The sequence below is a fragment of the Ambystoma mexicanum genome, chromosome 6q (genome assembly GCF_040938575.1).
Source record: "Ambystoma mexicanum isolate Mex_15411 chromosome 6q, UKY_AmexF1_1, whole genome shotgun sequence".
Lineage (NCBI taxonomy): Eukaryota > Metazoa > Chordata > Amphibia > Caudata > Ambystomatidae > Ambystoma > Ambystoma mexicanum.
The window spans coordinates 1,564,665,194-1,564,684,333 of record NC_090937.1 but is presented as its reverse complement, the minus strand read 5'-3'; the positions used below and the strand labels follow the sequence as shown (position 1 = coordinate 1,564,684,333).

The 19,140-nt window shown below is 44.9% G+C and overlaps 1 protein-coding gene across 4 annotated transcripts in view; it reads left to right on the top strand.

Annotated features, from left to right (window-relative positions):
• The window catches only part of PAIP2B (poly(A) binding protein interacting protein 2B), a 168,605-nt gene that overhangs the window by 77,619 nt on the left and 71,846 nt on the right, over positions 1 to 19,140 (top strand). For all 4 annotated transcript variants that reach the window (XM_069632276.1, XM_069632277.1, XM_069632278.1 and 1 more), the window contains exon 2: positions 12,919 to 13,064. In XM_069632276.1, the coding sequence (XP_069488377.1) occupies positions 12,924 to 13,064 (141 nt within the window). In that variant the 5' untranslated portion in view covers positions 12,919 to 12,923. The remainder of the gene's footprint in view (positions 1 to 12,918; positions 13,065 to 19,140) is intronic.

Here is a 19,140-nt window from a genome sequence, read left to right as displayed (position 1 = left end):
CTGATCTGGTGAACATGAAAGCTAAAGAATTGTGGTTCGGTGGCACGCTTAAAAATTCATCCGTAGTCCGTTTTAAATCTCTCCCCATGGAGGATGTACAGGCACTTTGCACGCAAACACAATTTGGCTGGGCACAAGATACTATTAAACTCTTAGGTGTTCTAGTAACACTAGAATTAATGGGTATGTATGAAGCCAATTACCCTCTGTTAAGGGAAATAGTGGGGCAATTGAATAAATGGGGCCTGTTGCGGCCTAACCAAGAGATGCTCATTAACATGATAAAAATGGTAATCCTCCCTAAATTGCTCTTTCCAGCTCTCCCAATCCGTGTTCAAGCCCCCTACTTCAAAAACTACAGAGACTGATACCTACCTTTGTCTGGAATAACAAATCTTCAAGGCTAGAATGTGAAACTAGTGGACTGGGTCTACCAAAGATGGAAAAAATCAGGCTACACAACTTATAGTGAAGGACTGAGGGGGGGTGGGGGAGCCAGAGAAAAGGTGGGTCCAAATGGATCGGGTGATAGATGGGCTGCCACTCTGACATTTTATCGCTCCCCAAAAGGGACTGCACCATAATATCCACAAGGGTTAGGATTACAAGTCTGGTTGAAGTGTGGGACATAGCGGTTTAAAAAATACTGATTCACAACATTCCACTTGCCCTTTTTCGCTGCTCTTTTTTTAATCCTCCATTCACTCCGGGCCTAGAATGAAGGGAATTTAGTCATTGAAAACAGGTCGGCTGCACAAAGTGATAGTTTTCAGGGCACAGATCCTAAGCCCTTTACTCAATGCAAAATAGAATTGGGACTAAATGAACTAGCCAGTTTTCAGTACTTCCAGGTCTGGCAATGGATATTGGCTCTCCTGAATAAACAGGTGGCAACTACAGAGCTCACCTCTTCCGAAAAATGTGTTGGCTCATATCTGGGGAATAAGGCTCTAATCTCAAACTTGTATACAATTATTGCTGAGGTTCCTCCCGCTATTCCCCTGTGCTAACATCCCAATGGCAGGTAACTTGAAAACTCAAGTGGAATGGGAGGGGTTTTGGTAAGAAATTCACTCGCTCAATACAAATGAGGGAATTCTGGTACAAGCTGCTAGTTCAATGGCATACACACCGTCCGCTTGCACAAAATAAGACCAACTATTTCATTGCAATGCTGGAGGCAATGCTGCTTACTTGGAATTGAGGACATATCTGATGGAGCTGCCTGAAACTAAGGGGATACTGAGCAGAGACTATCAGATGGCTCATATTTGGTGTATTGAAACCTATCTTGCTCTTGACTTATCTTGCTATTATAGAGACTCTCCTCTATACACCCCTTTCTCCATGTATAACTGATTTTTACTGCTTCGTTATTTATTTTGTATCCCTCCTATGGATGTTTATAGGTTATGCTGTTACTTCTGTTCACTATTTGTAGAACTTGTTTGTATTGTATGCACCCTTGCGGGTTTATTGGTGCGCAATATAAATGAAGTAAAGTAACTAGTGCCCTCAAAAATGAAATTCTGCTTGAAACAAAAGTAAAACCTAACTTAGATTGCAACTGGCTGCTTTATTAGGCATTAGGCACACAAATGGAAATCTGAGACCCTCTGCACTATGCTGAATGGTTCTCCAGAGTATGGAACTGTCGTACTTAAATGGATTACGTACATTATTCCAGGAGATCAGACGAAATTTTCCCCTAACTGTGTGGAAGTGGCCATTCATTGATTTCATTTTCGTTCTGATTTTTAGCTTTTCAATACTTACCATGCAGAGACAGTGGGGGTGGGTCAGGAGGGTGGGTGCAAAGGTTGAAATGGTGGAGGTGGGTAAATTACTGTTATATATGAAACCATTTTTTTTAAAAAACATGAATACTTGTTTAAAATGTATCCAATATTTCACTACAACCTGACATCGGTTTAACCCCTTTATATGCATAAGAAAGCTAAAAAATACTTATGGAAACCTTCACTTTTTACCAAACATATTGGATGTCCCATTTAGTGCCACAGATATCTTGCTGCTTGTAGTCACATTAGCCCTAAATGTCTTACTCAATGTGAAAATTCTTCAGGGGCATTTGCGTGACTCGTACTGGATCATAACACAGTATTTTTCCCATAAGTTCACTTATTTTAGTTGCTTGCGGCTTGCTCTTCTAACTATCTAACACATCAAAAATAGTTGTAGGCAGCTAATAAGAGAAGGATCCGATAACCTATTCACCAAAAGTGCAATTACTGCCATGTAACTCTATACCTGATCGTATCTGGCGCCCCAAATGCGCATTGGTCTGTATATAAATCTTCCTGTAAATTTCCCACCATAATGCTGCAGGGAAAAACATTTCAGAGTGACACGTAGAACCCCAAGGGTGACGCACAATGCAGCACATACCCATGCAGTACCAACCTTTGGGACAATACTCAAATGGTAATCCTTATTGCATAGACATCCCAATTATAAGTACTGGACACATCTCCTCGGACCGCCCCCGTCCACAGCCAAATCCTCTTTTGCTTTAAAATGTTAAGCTTATAACCGTGTGAGTGGCATACCTCCTAATATCCACATAATGCTCACTACCTAATTGCTGCCAAATATCTCAATCTACCATAAATACCCTGAAAGCAATTTTCTCTGCTTGAAATGTATTATGAGCTGTTTAAAGGTCCAAAATCGGATAGACTGCCAAGTCGGAAATTATGTGCAAACCCCCGACACGCCCATTGATCTCCTGGATTGTAGCACCCAGTTGTGCAGATCGGACATATTATCCAGACACTAAGCATACGTAGCTTGTAACATGGAATTGTGGGTAAGATTAATTCCCTTGCATATAATGCTCCACTTTACTGCATCTGTTATGCCCACAAGTCTCCGGGTAAAAAAAATACACTATCCTGCACACATGCAGGGAAGAGTGAAAGGACTGCCTAGCAGTCTTTTCCTCCTACAACCCAGGATTAATGATGCTTAACTTGCATCTGCAGCAGCTTGGACCACGCCCAAAAACACCCAATATTAAAACACATAAACGTTGCCTAAAGTAGACGCTGAGCACGTTTCTGACTAGTATCGTGTGATGCAAATCATTCACCTAATTACTCATTGCAGGATGCATACCATATATGGTCGTCTGAACTGAATTCACAGCCTTCTTGACGGGATGAGTCTTTTGTTGTAATTAATGCAAAAGACTCAATAAGGCGGTTTGCACCAAAAACTACCCCTGCTTGCATCTTTACATGATCCAACACATGAGAAATATAAAATGTACCCAAATAAGACTTGACCTCTACACCAATATAAATGCACATGTTCAGAATGTGACTCCGTAAGTTGCCACAAGAACATGTACAATTAACGGACATGAAGAGGACCTGATCGAACAGCTATCAGATGTCTATATTTCAGGATATGTATGCAAGAATCCAAAAAATCTTAGTGTCAGTGAAAAAATCAACCAAAGCCAAGAGCCACCTACTCAATCAAATCAAGTTTAACTACTCATTCAATACTGTAATATGCTTCGTAGTTAGGAAAATGAGTTTTTGTTCCCAATTTAAAATCTCATTCCTTCCAGACCTTGTACCTTAAAAGGACAGTCCACTGGAAGTAATCTTCCATGTGTTGGTGATCAAGAAAATGCTGCACTGGCATGGTTAAAATTTCCCATGCGTGCTCTCCAGGTTGTTCTTCATAATGTGACCACTCTATGACCTGTGTCTCCTTTGACTCAAATGCCATGCTCTGTTATCTGATCCTCCCGTTCTCCCATAGATGATTCAAGGTATACTAGTGAAGATGTATGTTGCTTGTTATTACTGCTAGTGCCGTGTGGCCCGCTCTGTTTTTCCGTGTTAAGTCAAATAAAAAAAAGTTAAAAAAAAAAAAAATCCCATGCGTGTACAACTCCTGTGCTCGAATTCTGGCTTTGCGAGTGGTCATAACTTTCTTGCAGGGGCATCTAATACTGTACACTACCATTTTTGAGTTGCTGTTGGACATAGGGTGCTTCTCCCAGGCACATTCTAAACCTATGTCAACCTTTGTGGACCCTGTGGTAAATTGACACTACAACGTCCACAAGGAACATTACCTGATAGTTTGGGAAACCCCCAGTTTCAGTTAAGGTCCATTCCCAGAGGATTGGACTTGCATACATCAGTTCGAACTATAAAATCCTTTGAGACTTCTCTTAAAGGCAAACCGAGGTGGCGTCAATGCAAGAGGTCCCTCCTGCAATAAGTGCTGGTGTTTCACTATGCACTTTTGAATCTTAAAAGATAAATGTGTGTAATTGGACACACTACATTTTATGGCATATTCCTACTTTTAAGCTATAAAAACACCTCTGGGAATATTAATAGCACATTTCTTGGCGCTACAAATAATTTTTGGTTCTCAATTTCCCAGACACTTGCTGCCGCCTCAAAATATACTGTATTTATACTATTCTGCAAACTGTAATCCATAAAGATTGAAGCTTTGGTCTTCCATCAAAATGATACCGGCACAGTCAGTAGTTTCCCCTTACAGAGCGAGGAAATGCGCAGTTTGCATTTCCTGATCGGTTGGTCGAAACCTGCCAACAAGGAAGGATAGAAAGATGCAGACAGAGGTTTTTTCCTGCCTTTCTTCCAGTCAATTTCATAGTTTTGTTAGATAATTTATTGGGCGCTAACCTAAGCATCATTTTGTAATTTGTGCTTCAGGAATGATTTTAAAAATCAGATGTGTGCTGTGTATATGAATATAATTGTTGCTATTGTTTAGTGGCTGAATAGCTTGCAACTTGGAATTTTGTCCCGTGTCTAAATCACTAACGGGATTGAACTTGAAGTCGTAAATCGGTTTGTTAGCACCTGGATTGATATCATATGCTGTCTCTGCCAATTGATAACCTTGAATGGCGAGTTCTCATGAGTTCTCATGTTACTGACATCCTTTCCAGACCAGTCTGCTGGCTGCTAATGATATTTGTCCCCTCCATGCTCCCGCCTACCCCAATGTTGTCCACTCTACTGTGCTGCTTCCCCTAAAACAGCCCAGCACCCCCTTTCCGCTTCACCCATACTTTTTCTCTAATACAAAAGAAACCAACACCTTTGTCCCATTGCCACTTTTATCTTGTCCCCCTTCACCCACTCCAGCAGCTAGCAAGAATCATTCCCTGCCAAGCCTGAACATCAAACAGTGCAACATTCGGATTCTTTGTGGGCACCAGTTTTCAAGATGATCATTATGGAGGAAGCCTAATACCCAGCCCTCATAGCATTTTCTCTGATCCCCCTGGATTGCATACGTCACCCAGCCCAAAGACCCAAAATTCCAAATCTTGGCGGTCCATTCATGCTTTGAAGGGGGGCCTTTTTTCATCCATTTTTGGGCCACCAACAGCAGCGCTGCTATATTGAGAATCATGTATTCTTTTCCTTGAAAGCTTAATAGGAAGGCTCTCAAATACATCCCCCAGCATTGCCGCCTCGGAGTTTCTGAGAATATGGCGACCAAAGATGGGTTTCAAAGCCGCATTAACAGCTTCCCAGAAGGGTTGAAGAGCTGGTCATGCCCTCAGGTGGCAATCTCTCTGCATCCCTACCAGCAAAACCCTAGGCACTGCAGGTTAAAACCCTATTTCTCTGGGGTGAAGTCCAATTGTACCATTACGTTTATCCACATTTCCAGGATCTGGAGTGCCCTCAGTGTTGGAATACTCTGACATAGCCTACTCCACTGCTCCTCTGAAATCGGGCAACCCAGGGAACTTACCCGTTGTTTCATGTATGCCCATTCCGGACACAACGCAAGCGTCAGTAAATAGCCTGTAGAGGCTGCAATCATATGATGGGCTCCTGAATTGGTAGTTATATATTTTTTAAAGCGATTGAGCTCCCATGTAGTAGCTTACTTTTTTCCCTGGAGCCATTAGGCAGTACATTAATTGGGAGTACCTACATCGTTCCCCTCCCCAGCCCAACGTGTTTACATTGTTGGAATTACCTGATCTCCTGCCCCCCCCTTGTCTCTAAATTGCCTACAAACCACTGACTGCCAACGTGCAAAGGTCCTTTGTTCTCCCCTACCCCGTGGCCAAAACTGAGGCTGATGGAAACGGAAGCGTGAACGGCGTGGTAAGGGTGGGTGGGGGATGAAGGTCTTCAAGCCCACCTGTTGCACTAAAGAGTCCCAAATATCCCCTACCAAAGCAGTGATTTTGCATCGATTCATGTTGCTCGGTCTGTCTGCTTTTGGACACCAGAGAACTTCCTCAAAGTGCCTACTCACTACAGCTCTGTCCATCCTATACCTTATCCTGGTTCCCCGTGAACCACTCCCATATTACCCATACCGGAGATGCCTGATAGAGGTTTAAGTTGAGGGGCCCCACCCTGCCTCTATGAAGGGGCACCGTTCATGTTTTCCAGGCCTCCCTCTGTTTCTTACCATTCCAGATAAAGGTCCCTGCCACCTTGGGCAAAGATTTGAAAAATATCTGCGGAACCAACCGTGGTAGAGCTTGAAAATAGAACACCTTCGGGAGGATTACCATTTTGACATTTATCCTCCCTGTTCTTGATATTTATAGGGTTCCTTGTTCGTCCAACCACTGCGTAATCTTTTCCAAAAGAGGGTTAATTGGCATGGTACAGGGAGCCCAACGATTTGGTGATCTGAGCCCCCAGATAACTGTGGCCCTTGTCTGCCCTTAGAGAGGGGTCTGCCCCTGATGCCACAGTTCTCTCTCCCACAACCCCCCCACCCTTCACGATAGAACCATCAGCTCAGACTTGAGTGATTTTTAGGCCTACTATAGAACTAAATTCCCGAAGTCGTGGTTAATACTGCAACGATCTATCCGAGTCGGTGATAGTGAGATGCATGTCTGTGAAGGCCACCACTTTATGATCTTCGCCTCTGAGTAGAGTGCTCCAGCTGCCCGTTCGCTGCGCCCCCCCACCCCAGTATCAGAGCAGCCTCAAGAACACATCAAGTGAGTTCAAAGTCAGGCAGTGTTATTCAGAAGAATGTATTCCCGTGAACTAAACTTCCTCGACTACAGAACTGAGCCACCCAAGTCAATTTGAAAGCGTAGACTGGCCCCAACAACACAGCGGGCCCTGTATTGACCACTTCACATCTTTTATCTTGCACCATCTTCTAACAAAGGGCCGCCCCTTATGACTGGAGGGGGAGCCTCGGGAATCAGTTTCTTGAATTTGCAGTGACCTCTGACCCAGCGCTTGTCCACCAAGTCTATGGCAGTCGTTGCCTTACTCTGGGCACCCCCTTGGGCTTCCATGGGGGGTGTTGGGGCCGGAGGCACCGAGGAGCTCTTGCCTTTTACTGTCCTCTTCCGACACAAGGTGGTATCTGTAGCTGTCAAATACAAGAGGGGGAGAAGGGGGAAGCCCCCTATAGCGGACTCCCTTGGTCATTTCGTCAGCGGTGTGCAAAGTCTCCTGGATAGGGTAAAGGCTGAGAGATCCTGGAATACAGTGATTTGGGAAGACTCACTCCACCGGGCCCCACCTTCTTGCTTGATCAGGATTCTGGATTTTTCAGTTTAATAGTGGTACTTGGTTGGGACTGACCTTGGATCTCGTAGGCCCTGACCTGCTGTGTGCTCTATCCATATTGGGTTCCTAGGTGTTCTCGTCGTTAGTTTCCTAACGTTGTTGATGGCTTTCACAATGTCGCTCTGTTTCGCTGCGGAAAGCCAAAAAACCTGAGGTTGTTTCTACACTCGGTTTTCGAAGTCGTCCATCTTTAGTGCACACTTCACTTCCCCCCCTCTAGTTCTGAGGCGCGCAAGTCAATCTTTCTATTATGTCCACCGAGGATCTCCATTAAAATAAAGATCATTTTAGTTATGCAATAACATTATGTGGGGGGAGGACATTTGAACCATATTTTCATGCTATATGGTTGAAATGCCTTCCACTGTTCAAATTAGTGATGCTGAAAGCAGATGGGTCTTAACAGATCTAGCTTGCGGTTGAGTAAAAATGATGCATCTGCTGGCTTGAGTAGACTCTGGAGGAGTCAGGCCGGTGCTCCCACAAGTTGTGGCAGAAATGCACTTTACTGGATTGAGTGAGTTCAAACAAGCAATTTGAATTCCTTAAAGTTGAAGGCGAGCGTTCCCAGATAGCACAACCCTCCCCGCAATGAGAGGCAAGAATGGACTCTCCCACAAATGGGAATAAGGCTAGGACCAAGTGCGGGTGAGCTTAAGGGAAGCTTTATCTAAGTAAAAAATAGGGCATGCAAAGAACTCTGCAAACTCCGAGAGCGCTCTGTCTGACAATAGCAAAGACGGGCGTTTTTATTTACAAAAAGTGTCATCGGCACCTACACACTATAGGGGGCACATGTTCATGGGGATTGGGTGGCGTCGACTAGCTATATGTGCAGCCGTGATGCGTCTCTCCATGGTTGGACACCGCCGGGTGCCAACGTGGGGTGTGCAGGTCAGCTGGGCTCATCCGGGGGGCTCTGTCTGGTCAGACGTGGTCAGTGTCATTGATGGACGTCTTTCTTGGCTTTCTGCCATAAGGGCCAGGCACACCCCATTCTTTCAATTGCTGCAATGTCAGTTGTCCTGTAAATCCTACAATAGGTTATTCTACAGGTTAATATAACACAGGAGGAATGCACATTAGGTGGGGTACTTTGGCGATACATCAATACAGGGTTGCTGTTATCCTGTTGACTAGGTATCATAGGCCACAGTGTCGGGTCTCAGGGCATGGGTAAGCTGTCCAGGCTTTGGGTCTCGTTAGAAGTCATGACGGATGCTTTTACACAATGTTGGTGCAATATTAGGTGTCTTTTACAAGCGTCATTAATCTGGGGTCAACTGATGGGTCGTGGGACTTATGAGGGGGCACCTCTGGCCGGATATTGCTGCTGGGCTGCAAATAATTCAGGTGGCTGTTCGTGGCCATGTGAGCTGCGGGGGAATCATGAATGCCTGAAACGGCTGCAGCCGAATTGGGGGAGGTGAGGCGGTGTCGCTCGGGCCTTTGCTTTCTCTGGGAGGCTTCAATGGGAAGGGAGGAGAGGTGGCCTTGGATAGGCCCACAATGATAGTCTTCTAGCAAGCTGTAAAACTAAGGGATTCGCATAATATAAAATGGTTAAGGGGGTCACACATCTATAGCATTTACAGCAGTACATATTAATTTCAGAATTGGTTAACTATATCTACAACTCCATTAGTAACTATAGGGTAAGTATTTGCAATATTAGCAGTTTGAGCATCACACTGTAAACACTATACGTGAGGTAGCATTAGGGTTGGTGAAGCACGCAGGAGCAACAGACCAATACGGTTGACGGCAGTAATGCACATTAAACCTGTACATTTGCACTTGATGGCATTCTATGTATCTTATTTCCATGAGCTCACAATATTGTCGCACTTGTGTTCCTTTGCACTCTAGCAGCATCAGGGTAGTCATGACATAAGGACTTGGTATCATTCACTTTACATTACCCTTAGAGAGGCACATAGTAGGAGGCCAGGGACCCCGAGTGTGTTGTGCATACTGAGGGGGTTTGTGTATTGACCATGTGGTCGCACAATGACACATTCTTCGGTTCGTACAGGGTTTGTACATTTTTGACACAGGTCGTGCACGAGGGATATCATTGTAATGCAATATATGTATGAGCAGTTTCCTGGTGTGGGATTAAGGCTTTTGTTTCATCGAGGACGGTTTAGTTATTTTAGGTAGAATTGGATGCATTAACCTCTGGGACCACCACACACAATTAGGACTATAGGTGTAAGCAAGACCAAACTTTGGTATAAGTCTGTACCGCACAGTTTGTTGGTAGTGAGATGAGCAACCAGGCTTATCTCAAAAGTGAATGTGAGCAGTACAAGTAGTTACACAAAGGACTTTCAATCACAGTGGTTCAAGTAGACACTTATACTCGGTTCTTGGTAAAAACACTTATTCATTTATTTACACAATCATTTATAGAACATTTCACTAATAGGCCACTTAATATTATAGACAATACACCCCAATACAAAACTCTAACTTCAGACAGTTTGAGCTCCCTTGAAAAAGGAGCCAAATGGCAGTTCAGTTTCTTAGCAGTGAGCCAAAAGGACAAATTAGAATAATTATATATACCTTCTAGGCAGTGCAAATAGTTCCAGTTCATCAGAATAGTTCAATTCGAGTCAATAGGCCAGGCCAAAGTCAATGGGCTAGTGTTCTGGATAGTAAAGAGCAGTTCTGGTATCAAACGGTAAAGTCTTTGCAAAAGTTCTCAGAAGTAGTTCAGGCGAAAAAGAATCATTTGTGGGGTCACAAGCTGATTAGGCCTGCAAGTGCAGAATGTTTCGCAAACTTTCTGCACGAGTGGCATTCTCTCATGGCACAGTACCTTTTTGTGAAGAAAACAAATGTTGCTGAAGTTGTGGTTCCTGGCAGTACCTGCAGATCTCACTGTTCCTGAGCCTGTCGTGGGGACAAGCGGGAGGACGTCATGGGGACTCCTGCTCTGCACGGGATCGTTAAAGAAAGCAAACTAAATGGGGTCACTTCAGTTCCAGTAGCTGTAGACTCAAGAACCGACTGGTGTCACTCTCCATGGTTAAACCCAACCAGCCTTGAGAATGGTATCCAGGTGTCTTATGAGTTGATTGGTCCCACCAACTCAAAGGAAGAAGCCGTCCTTGAAGGAGCATCTGTTGAATGTAGTTTGGCAATTAGAACCTGCAGCAGGGGTTCACCGGGCAAACCAACAGTCCAGTGGTTGCAGCAGCTGTCCTTTTCCAGCTCGTCTTCGGTTTTTTCGTTCCAGTGGTCGACTCTGCCTTCCAGTCCTGGAGACTCGCCTTTTTAAGCAGTTTTCTCGCTTTCATTCCAGCCTAGCTGTCACCCAGCAGGGTGGCTGTCCTTGCCAGCCAATCCCACCAGAGTGCATTTGGGTCTCCTAGGAGACTAAGCACAGGGAGTTTCGGGCACCTCACTCAGTTCCTGCCCGCCCCCCGCCCCCGACGCCAATGGTGGACTTCAGCCGTGAAGCCCTAAGGCGCACAAAGGGACCAAACTTGGTTTGGCACGTAGAGAGAAACACTAGGACCATTTCTAAAGAAATGGCGAAAAAAGACTGGTACCTGTTTAAACAAAGGGGCTTAAGGCGCCATCTTGGAAAAACTGGCTCCCGTGATTTTTAGCTAGCTGTGTTCACGGTCGGGAAAAATCATGGTAGTTCGTTGTAAAACCACTGCCACCAGCCTTTTCAACAGGAAAGGGTAGCATTGGACTGCTTCATGAGTGTTTAGACACAGGGGATACTTGTTAACTCCTCCAGCACTCCATTGTAAGATGGTGTATGCTGGGTCTATGAATTTGGAAAGATTAGTAAAGTCAATTTCACTTTACATTCTCTGGGAAACTGTAGTTCATCCCAGAGAAGGTATTTAAATCTTTGGGAAGTCTAAAATACATCCATGTGTCACTGCACTGAGGGTGCTGTGTAACACACATGAAAAGATGCCTATGGAGTTATCTCAAACTCCATAATCGGAGAACGCAAATGTATAACACATCAAACCTCATGAGTGGGGAATAAAGGCGCTCACTCTTTCCTCATAATCCAGCAAAGTTGCTGATGTTCTCTATGGTGAAGGGAATTGGCACATTTCTGAGAATTCTCCCTAACAAGGCTGACATCTGAATGGAATACGAACAGTTTATACCAAGAAATACAATGGTCGGTAATCCATCCAAACACAAGCCGGAGAATTAATTTTTCTAGGTTTCCCAGAGATTTCATTGGTTCATGGACATAACCTCCTCGAAGTTCACGTTGATTAGTGAAGCATAATTGAAGCAAACAGTTTCCCATTACAATGCCTCCCCTGTTATACCACATTTATTCACACCCCACCCCGGAACAACTTATTACTGAAGTAATTTTTGTGCTGACCGCCAGAACTTATACACTGGGATTGGTCAGCACTATTGAGAAAGGAACACAGCACCCCGCATCTGGTGACAAAGGGGACATTCACACGATACCATTAGATGATGACCTTCGAACTCTGTGGTATATACTTTCGCGTCTGGCCCCCTCTGGGTCCAAGAACTTACTGTCCGATTCTCCCAGGAACGTTACTTGGTACAATGTTCCTTTCCAACAGCTGCCTGCCGATGGGCATAGTTTGTCATGTGACTGGCACACTGGTACAGAGCCACCATCCATGCTACCGTGTTGGTCCGCTAGTTTGGCTCACTGCCCTGTAATTACATCTTGTTCTAGTTATGTTTTTTCTCTCAATGAGTAGTTTAAGCCCAACCCCTCTTTGCAGATCCCTGTTGTAGTGGTCATTTGTTTCAGATCGGTTTCCCAGGTCCAGCCTGCCACAAGGGATTTCCCACTGTTTATGTTGGTGCTATTTTTACCCTTCTCTAGCTAATCAGAGTATCTTGGACTGTCTATACATCCAATGCATCATAACCCCCTACTGTTCCCTTTGAAGCTCTTTGTACGGGGCGTCTGTGGCTTAGAATACCTGTAAGTTCCCATGTAGCTACACCCACCTTTACTCTCATAGTTGGTAGGGAAGGACGCCTCCCCACCTGGCGCTGAATTAGCACCTTAAATGCATGCTTTTCAGTCACATGTAGTGGGAGTGTTGGCTGCTAGATGCACCATATTGTACGACTGTAAATATCTATTGAAGTGAGTCACACTCCACTATCCAACTTCCTGCACCTGGCACTTCAGAGGGCCCATTCAATGAGCTGGATTGAGAATAGATTCAGCCGTTGGACAGCAATTTTACCCACTTGGCACCCTTTATCACAGAGCTTTAATGCCAGCGTCCAAATATTACAATAGACATTTTTTAAACTTGTCTTTTTCTTTCAGAAACCATGATGAATGGCTCAAATGCGCCCAACACAACATCAAACAAATCCAAAGACGACCAGATAGTGAATGGGCATGATGAAAATGAAGCTAACCCTTTTGCAGAGTACATGTGGATGGAAAATGAGGAGGACTTCAATAGACAGGTAATTGGCCCAACTTGTAAATCTCTTTGAACAGGAGCTACTGACATATATTTTATTTACAGCACGTGTTAAGATGGATCACTTCACATACGCTCATTCTTCCCAAAGGCTTTATGGTGTCTCCTGCCCCACAATACCCTTCCCTTGCATATCGTGCTTCTTAATTGGTGATCATTTTGTGTCCTGTTTTTATATTTGTTCCCTAGTCGTACGTTTTTCTGATTTGTATGTTGTGGTCTGCGACTTGTGGTATGAAGGTTTGTATTTTTTAGACCGCTAACATGATGCTTGGTTTGCTTCTTAAAACGACATTCACTGCGAAGCATAAATTCTGTTCTGGTATACACGCAAGGTTCACTGCATATGGCCGATTGAAATACCATCTCTGCATTCTGTAGACTCCCTGGATGCCCTTTGATCTTGTTGTTCTGGGTCATTTCTGATAGTTTCACTTCGTAGTTATGATTTATTTAAAACTTAATCCCTAACATGATGCAGTCCAAATGTGTACTGAGTTCTACCCAGTCTTGAAAGTCTTGCAGAGTCGTTTAGAATGGTAGTGAATGCTTTTTCTTTTTTACATTGCGTATTAAGATTCAATCATGAGCCCCAGAGGGAAAGAAAAGCTGCATGACTTTAGATACTTCACAACTACCACTGAAGACTCCATATTTATGTGAATGCCAGTCTTGGTCCAAGACCCTCAAGCCAACCTTCTCTTTCGATAGACTCCTCCTGCGCCTCATCAATTTCCTTTCTTCTCCTGCTGTCCCCTCTTACACTCCCCACCTCACAGCCCCTCCACGGCTTCACCTCACTCATGCTGCCACCTCCTTGGCTACTTTGCCCCCTTTCTTTACTTCCAGAGGAACTTGGCCTCTATGTCCTCGGTCTCACCGAGACATTGTTCACGGCCAGCTCTGTCGCAAGCTTTGACACACTCCTCCCCGACAACTACACAATCCTCTCTGCGCCCAGGTCCAACCATCCCGGAGGGGGTGTAGCCCTGATCTTCCACGAGTGGATTCCTTCCTTTGTCATTCCTACGTAGGCCTACTCCTTCGAATGCCTCGTCTGCAGGATCCCTCTCCTAGCCATTCCCTTACTGTGGCTACTATCGGCCACCTGGTCAGATCTCCTCCTTCCACTGAGTGGGCGGCTCTCTCCTGGTCTCGACCACTCAACTCCTCCTTCTTGGAGTCTTCAACATCCACCTGGATGGTTACTGTCCTTCCACTGGACTCTTTCGCAACTCTCTTCCCTCTGGCCCAACTCACTCTGCAGGGCACACTGTGGATGTTCTGACATCTTAAGACCTTCCCCTTTCTATCGCTCTCACCACTCCTCTCTCCTAGAGTGATCACTTTCTCCTTTTCTCCAGGCTCACCCTCTACCCATCAGGCCAAGCCAATTCCAGCACTTCCACCCACCTTCTCGGTCATCCGAGCCATGAAGCGCTTGTCAGTTGAAGCTTTCGCTGCCACTTGCTCACCCCCTGTCCCCCTTTAGGCGAATCACGCCCTGACACGGCCCTTTCCATGCTCCACTCTATATCTGATACTCTCAATGTTCTTGCCCCTGTCATGAGGATCCACCTGAAACCCAAAGCCAAGTGGACTCCTGGTATGACTCAAACCTAGTCACCCTCAAACGCAAGTGCAGGTTGGCTGAGGAAATGGTATGCTTCTGATACATCCTCTGATAAACTGGCCTGCCACCTGCTCCAAAGGCAATACCGGCTCTGTCTTCACCAAGAAGAGGGCTTACATCCAAGCCTGCGTCTTTGTGGCATCTAACAACTCTGCTGAACTTTTAAAATTTGCATGGAACTGGCCAATCCTGCTGCAGTCTCTACCTCTCCTGTCTGTTACCAGGACCTCTCCTCCCGCCTTCTTTGCCTTTCCCCTGTTCTCCCCAGATGTGATTTCTAGACCAGTCCGATCTATGAAAGGCTTGTCAAAACAGGTTCATCCCTGTTCCTATGGAACCATCATGGACCACATTGACTCACTGGCTCCTGCTTTGGCTGACTTCTGCAACCACTACTTCGCCACTGGAGTCTTCCGTTCCCTCCTGTCAGGCTTTATCTTCAATCGGGATGTTGTCCGCGGAAGCTGTTGAACCCCTGCAGTCCCCTTTGGATGCTAACCTCTCAAATGGTAACAAACAGTTCAGCTGAGCATCCCCACGGGAAAGGGGGGAAAATGGGACAAAATAATAAACTTCAGGTTTGGCTCAGCTTCTTAATATCTCTTAACCTGTTGATAAAATAACAAACATTAGTCACTAACCTTTCTTTTTCTAGGCTCTGACTTCTCTTTATCGAATTGAATAAATAAACACGCCACCATACCTGAATATCCTCTATTGATAATTTAGAGTAAGTGTTAGTTTTCTTACTGAAGAAAAAAGTAAGTGTCTCTGATGCTATTACTATCTCCTTCAATTCAGAATTGGAAAACTGCTGCCTTTAACTCACACTCAAAGTTCCATGAATTAGTTTTCTAGCAGTTAAAATTCCAAAATACTCACGCCCATCTGAAAATGCAATGTCGGTTTTTGTGTGAATCTCTAGCTTTAGCACAAATTCCAAATATGACACTCTTGCTTCCTTTTTAGAATTGTTTGCGCATGTGGTAAGAAAGTGTTCACTAATTGGATCTTTTTGCTTGCGATAAATATCGCTCTTCAAGGAAGCATTCACTTGACTGGATTTATGCGCATGCGTGAAGATATTCCTTTTCCTTCTGAAATGGTGTGCACTTGGGAACAGAGAATAGAGTTCAAAAATGGCATATGCACATGCATAGTAGTTCAGTAGGTCTCCCCAATTTAATTTGCTCACGTAGGAAAGAGGAAATTACTGAGCTCCGGACACAGATCCTTGAAGAGGCATCCTAATGAGGAACGCGCGCCAGGTTAGAATGTTAGTAAATAAAACATAACGTTTCAGGTTTGCGTATCTAAAACACTGTCACTTGCGCAGACAGTGTAAGCTTTCTAGCGTAAACCCGACGTTAAAAGAAAGCAGTTACCGTAAGAAGGAACGTTGCTCAATACTTTTTATACAGCCGAAAAAACACACAAAGCTGAAAAAATGAACCGGCTTCCACACACCAACTTGCCACGCGCTAACTATGTTGCACAGTTTTTTGATAAAGAGTACTGTTCAAGAAATCCAAAAATGTCTTTAAAGAACAAAACTAACTCTTAAGAAAATGAACTGGTAAATTGTATAGAAATATAACTCCTTCCTGAATTAAACAAAGTTCAGTTAAAAATTATAAAGTCACTTAACTTGCTTCTTTCCTTTACTGGAACTTTTCTGACTTTCTTCTTGAATTTTCCAACACTTTCCTGATCCAAATAACAATCCTAGGCACAAGGACCTAACTAAAGTTTCTAAATCTTCAGAGCTTCAAACATAAGACCTTCCTGCTGGGCTGCTGACAATGAAAGGCAGTTTTGAATGTTCTAACAATGCTTTTCTTTTACTTCTGACCAATCGCTGATCCTTTTTGAAGTCTCCATTTTTGCTTGGGAAGCTCTCCACACTCTGCACTTAAAGTTAAGGCCCAAACCATAATTTGTTTTAATCGTACTCATTCCACCACATTAAACCAAACCCCATGAAACCCGACACCCCCCCTCCCCTGAAGCACTCCCTTGTGCACCCTCTTAAACCTTCTGCCGACCCATGCTGCTTGGCTAACTATCTTCCTTTCCTGGGGAAACTCCTGGAAAAGCTGCCCACCTCCCAGCTCAATCTTCACACTGAATCTGTTGGATGTCTCCATGATCATCGGTCTGGCGTCCGAGCTTGATTTTTAACACCCCCTGTGTCCTCCTCTTTCTTGCTCTCGCTTCTGCCTTTGACACAGTCGACCACGTCATCCTGCTCAACCGTCTGTGATAACCTGGGTATCAACTGTCAGGCCCTGGTGTTGCTGAATTCTTTCCTCTCTGATCGACCCTCCCAGATTTAACTTGGGTCCTCCCATCTCTACCTGTGGTGTTCCCCAGGGGTCGAACATCTCTCCCTGGCTGTTCAACCAATACCTGGCACTTTTTGCCCTCTGCGTTGCCACTGCCCCAACTTCCAGTGCTATACGGATGACACTCTGCTCATTTTCAGGCTACTTTCAGCCGCCTCTTCTCCCTCTCATCTGACCGCCATCCAGGAGTGGTGTGCTGCCAATGATCTCTGCCTGAATGCCAGTAAGACTGAGATTCTCCTCATCGGCTCACCTGCTCCCTCCTTTACTGTCACTCACTGGCTGGCCTCTCTTGGCTTTCTTCCTGCTCCCACCTGTGAGGCTAAAAACCTCTGCGTCATCTTCGACCTCACTCTCCTTCTCTCCTCACATCTGACGTCTCTTAAGAAGTCACACTACCAGCTGCATCTCCTAGAGTTATTCCTACTTTCCTCTCCTTCCCCAGAAGCTCACTGTCTCCAGAGCTGTGGTTCTCTCTAGGCTAGACTAATGCAACAGCCTTTCTAAATCTGCCTGCTACTACTTTCTGCCCTCTGCAACTCATCCAGAACAGGATTGTAAGACTTGTCCTTGGCCTCAAGCCCAGGGATCGTATCTCTCCAGGGCTGATCTCTGCACTGGCTCCCAGTGGCTGCGAGCATGAAGTGCAAAACCCTCTGCATTGTCTACAAGGCCTTCTGGAGCCTCAATACCATCACCCCCCTTCCTAACTATCTTCCTTCTCGAACTCTTTGCTCATCCACAACTCCCTCGGGGTCAGTTGCTTCTCCAAGGAACGAGTTGGTGGTAGATCTTTCTTCGGCTGGGGCCTTCCTCTGGAACATCCTCCCTGCCTCCCAGAAACCTGGACTCCTCTGGTTCTGGAAGCACCTCAAAACCTTTCTTTTGCTTTTGCTTTCTCTCCTCTCGCCAGCAGAATTTCCTGGCTGAAACTGCACTGGTTACCTGGCCATCCTCTGATCTCTGGCCCAGGTCCCATCCCCTGCCAGTTGCACACCTGCACTGCCTCCTTGCAACCCCCACACTTGCGCTGTTTTCTGTATCTCTACAGTCCCACTACCAGCACTTGGCACCTGTGGACACCTGATGTCTGCACTTACCCTTGCACTCCCGATTCCCCCCCCGTACTTTTCCCCTTTCCATGCACTTGCACGATCTGAATAACGCCTGGTCTAGTAGGATCGTGGTCAGTCTTCCCTCTATCATCCCCTCCCTTGCCTCGTCTTGCAACACTTGTGTATAGGTGCATTAAAACTGCCATATCATATTACATACTTCAGGAGTGAGCTTAAAGGTCCAATAACCTTAATGAGGTGAGATGGGGCATGGTAAAGGGAACAATTGGAGCTGGTTGGCAGCGACTCTGAATACAAGGCATGTCCACTAGGAGCGATTGTCATGCTGCTTCATATAACTATACAGTCGGTACTAATTAAGTGAAGCTTGTTTGCGTTCATGAGACAGTAGGGGTTTTCCAAATTTATTGCAGGATCAGTGAATTTGTTGGACTTTTTCTGCCTTCAAGAAACATGACAGCACTGAGCTCCTGGTGGACTGATACTGTGCACTTGTTGCCTGCTTATAAGGGTGAGCCAGGACACCCTTCAGCATGGTTATTTGTAAGGGGTTCCAAAGTAATTTGGAGTAAATCATCAGTATTTGTACAACCTTAATCATTTGTTCACGTTATAGAACTTCATTGGCGCCAAACTCCATTCCCAGACACAAATGTTTCATTGTAAAATGTATACTGGAATCCATTGAAGATCACTCAAGATGTCTTTTTAGAATCAATTAAGGACATCCTGTTTGGCTGGCAATATCGTGTTTTGGGCCATTAATTGTGGTGGTCTTAATTGTAGATGCATAATGGGGTTGTTAATGAAACTGTCATTGATAAAGGTGCATTGAATAGGGGAAAACGTGGTAATCACTTAAAGCGATATGGGGTTTGTGCTAATTGAACGGCAACATAAGTGGGGGATGAGTGTGCACATTACACATGGCCCAAGGGGGAAGCAAAAAGAATCCTAGATTACTGTTTTCAATGGTTTGTGTCCTCCAACAGATTACTTATGACA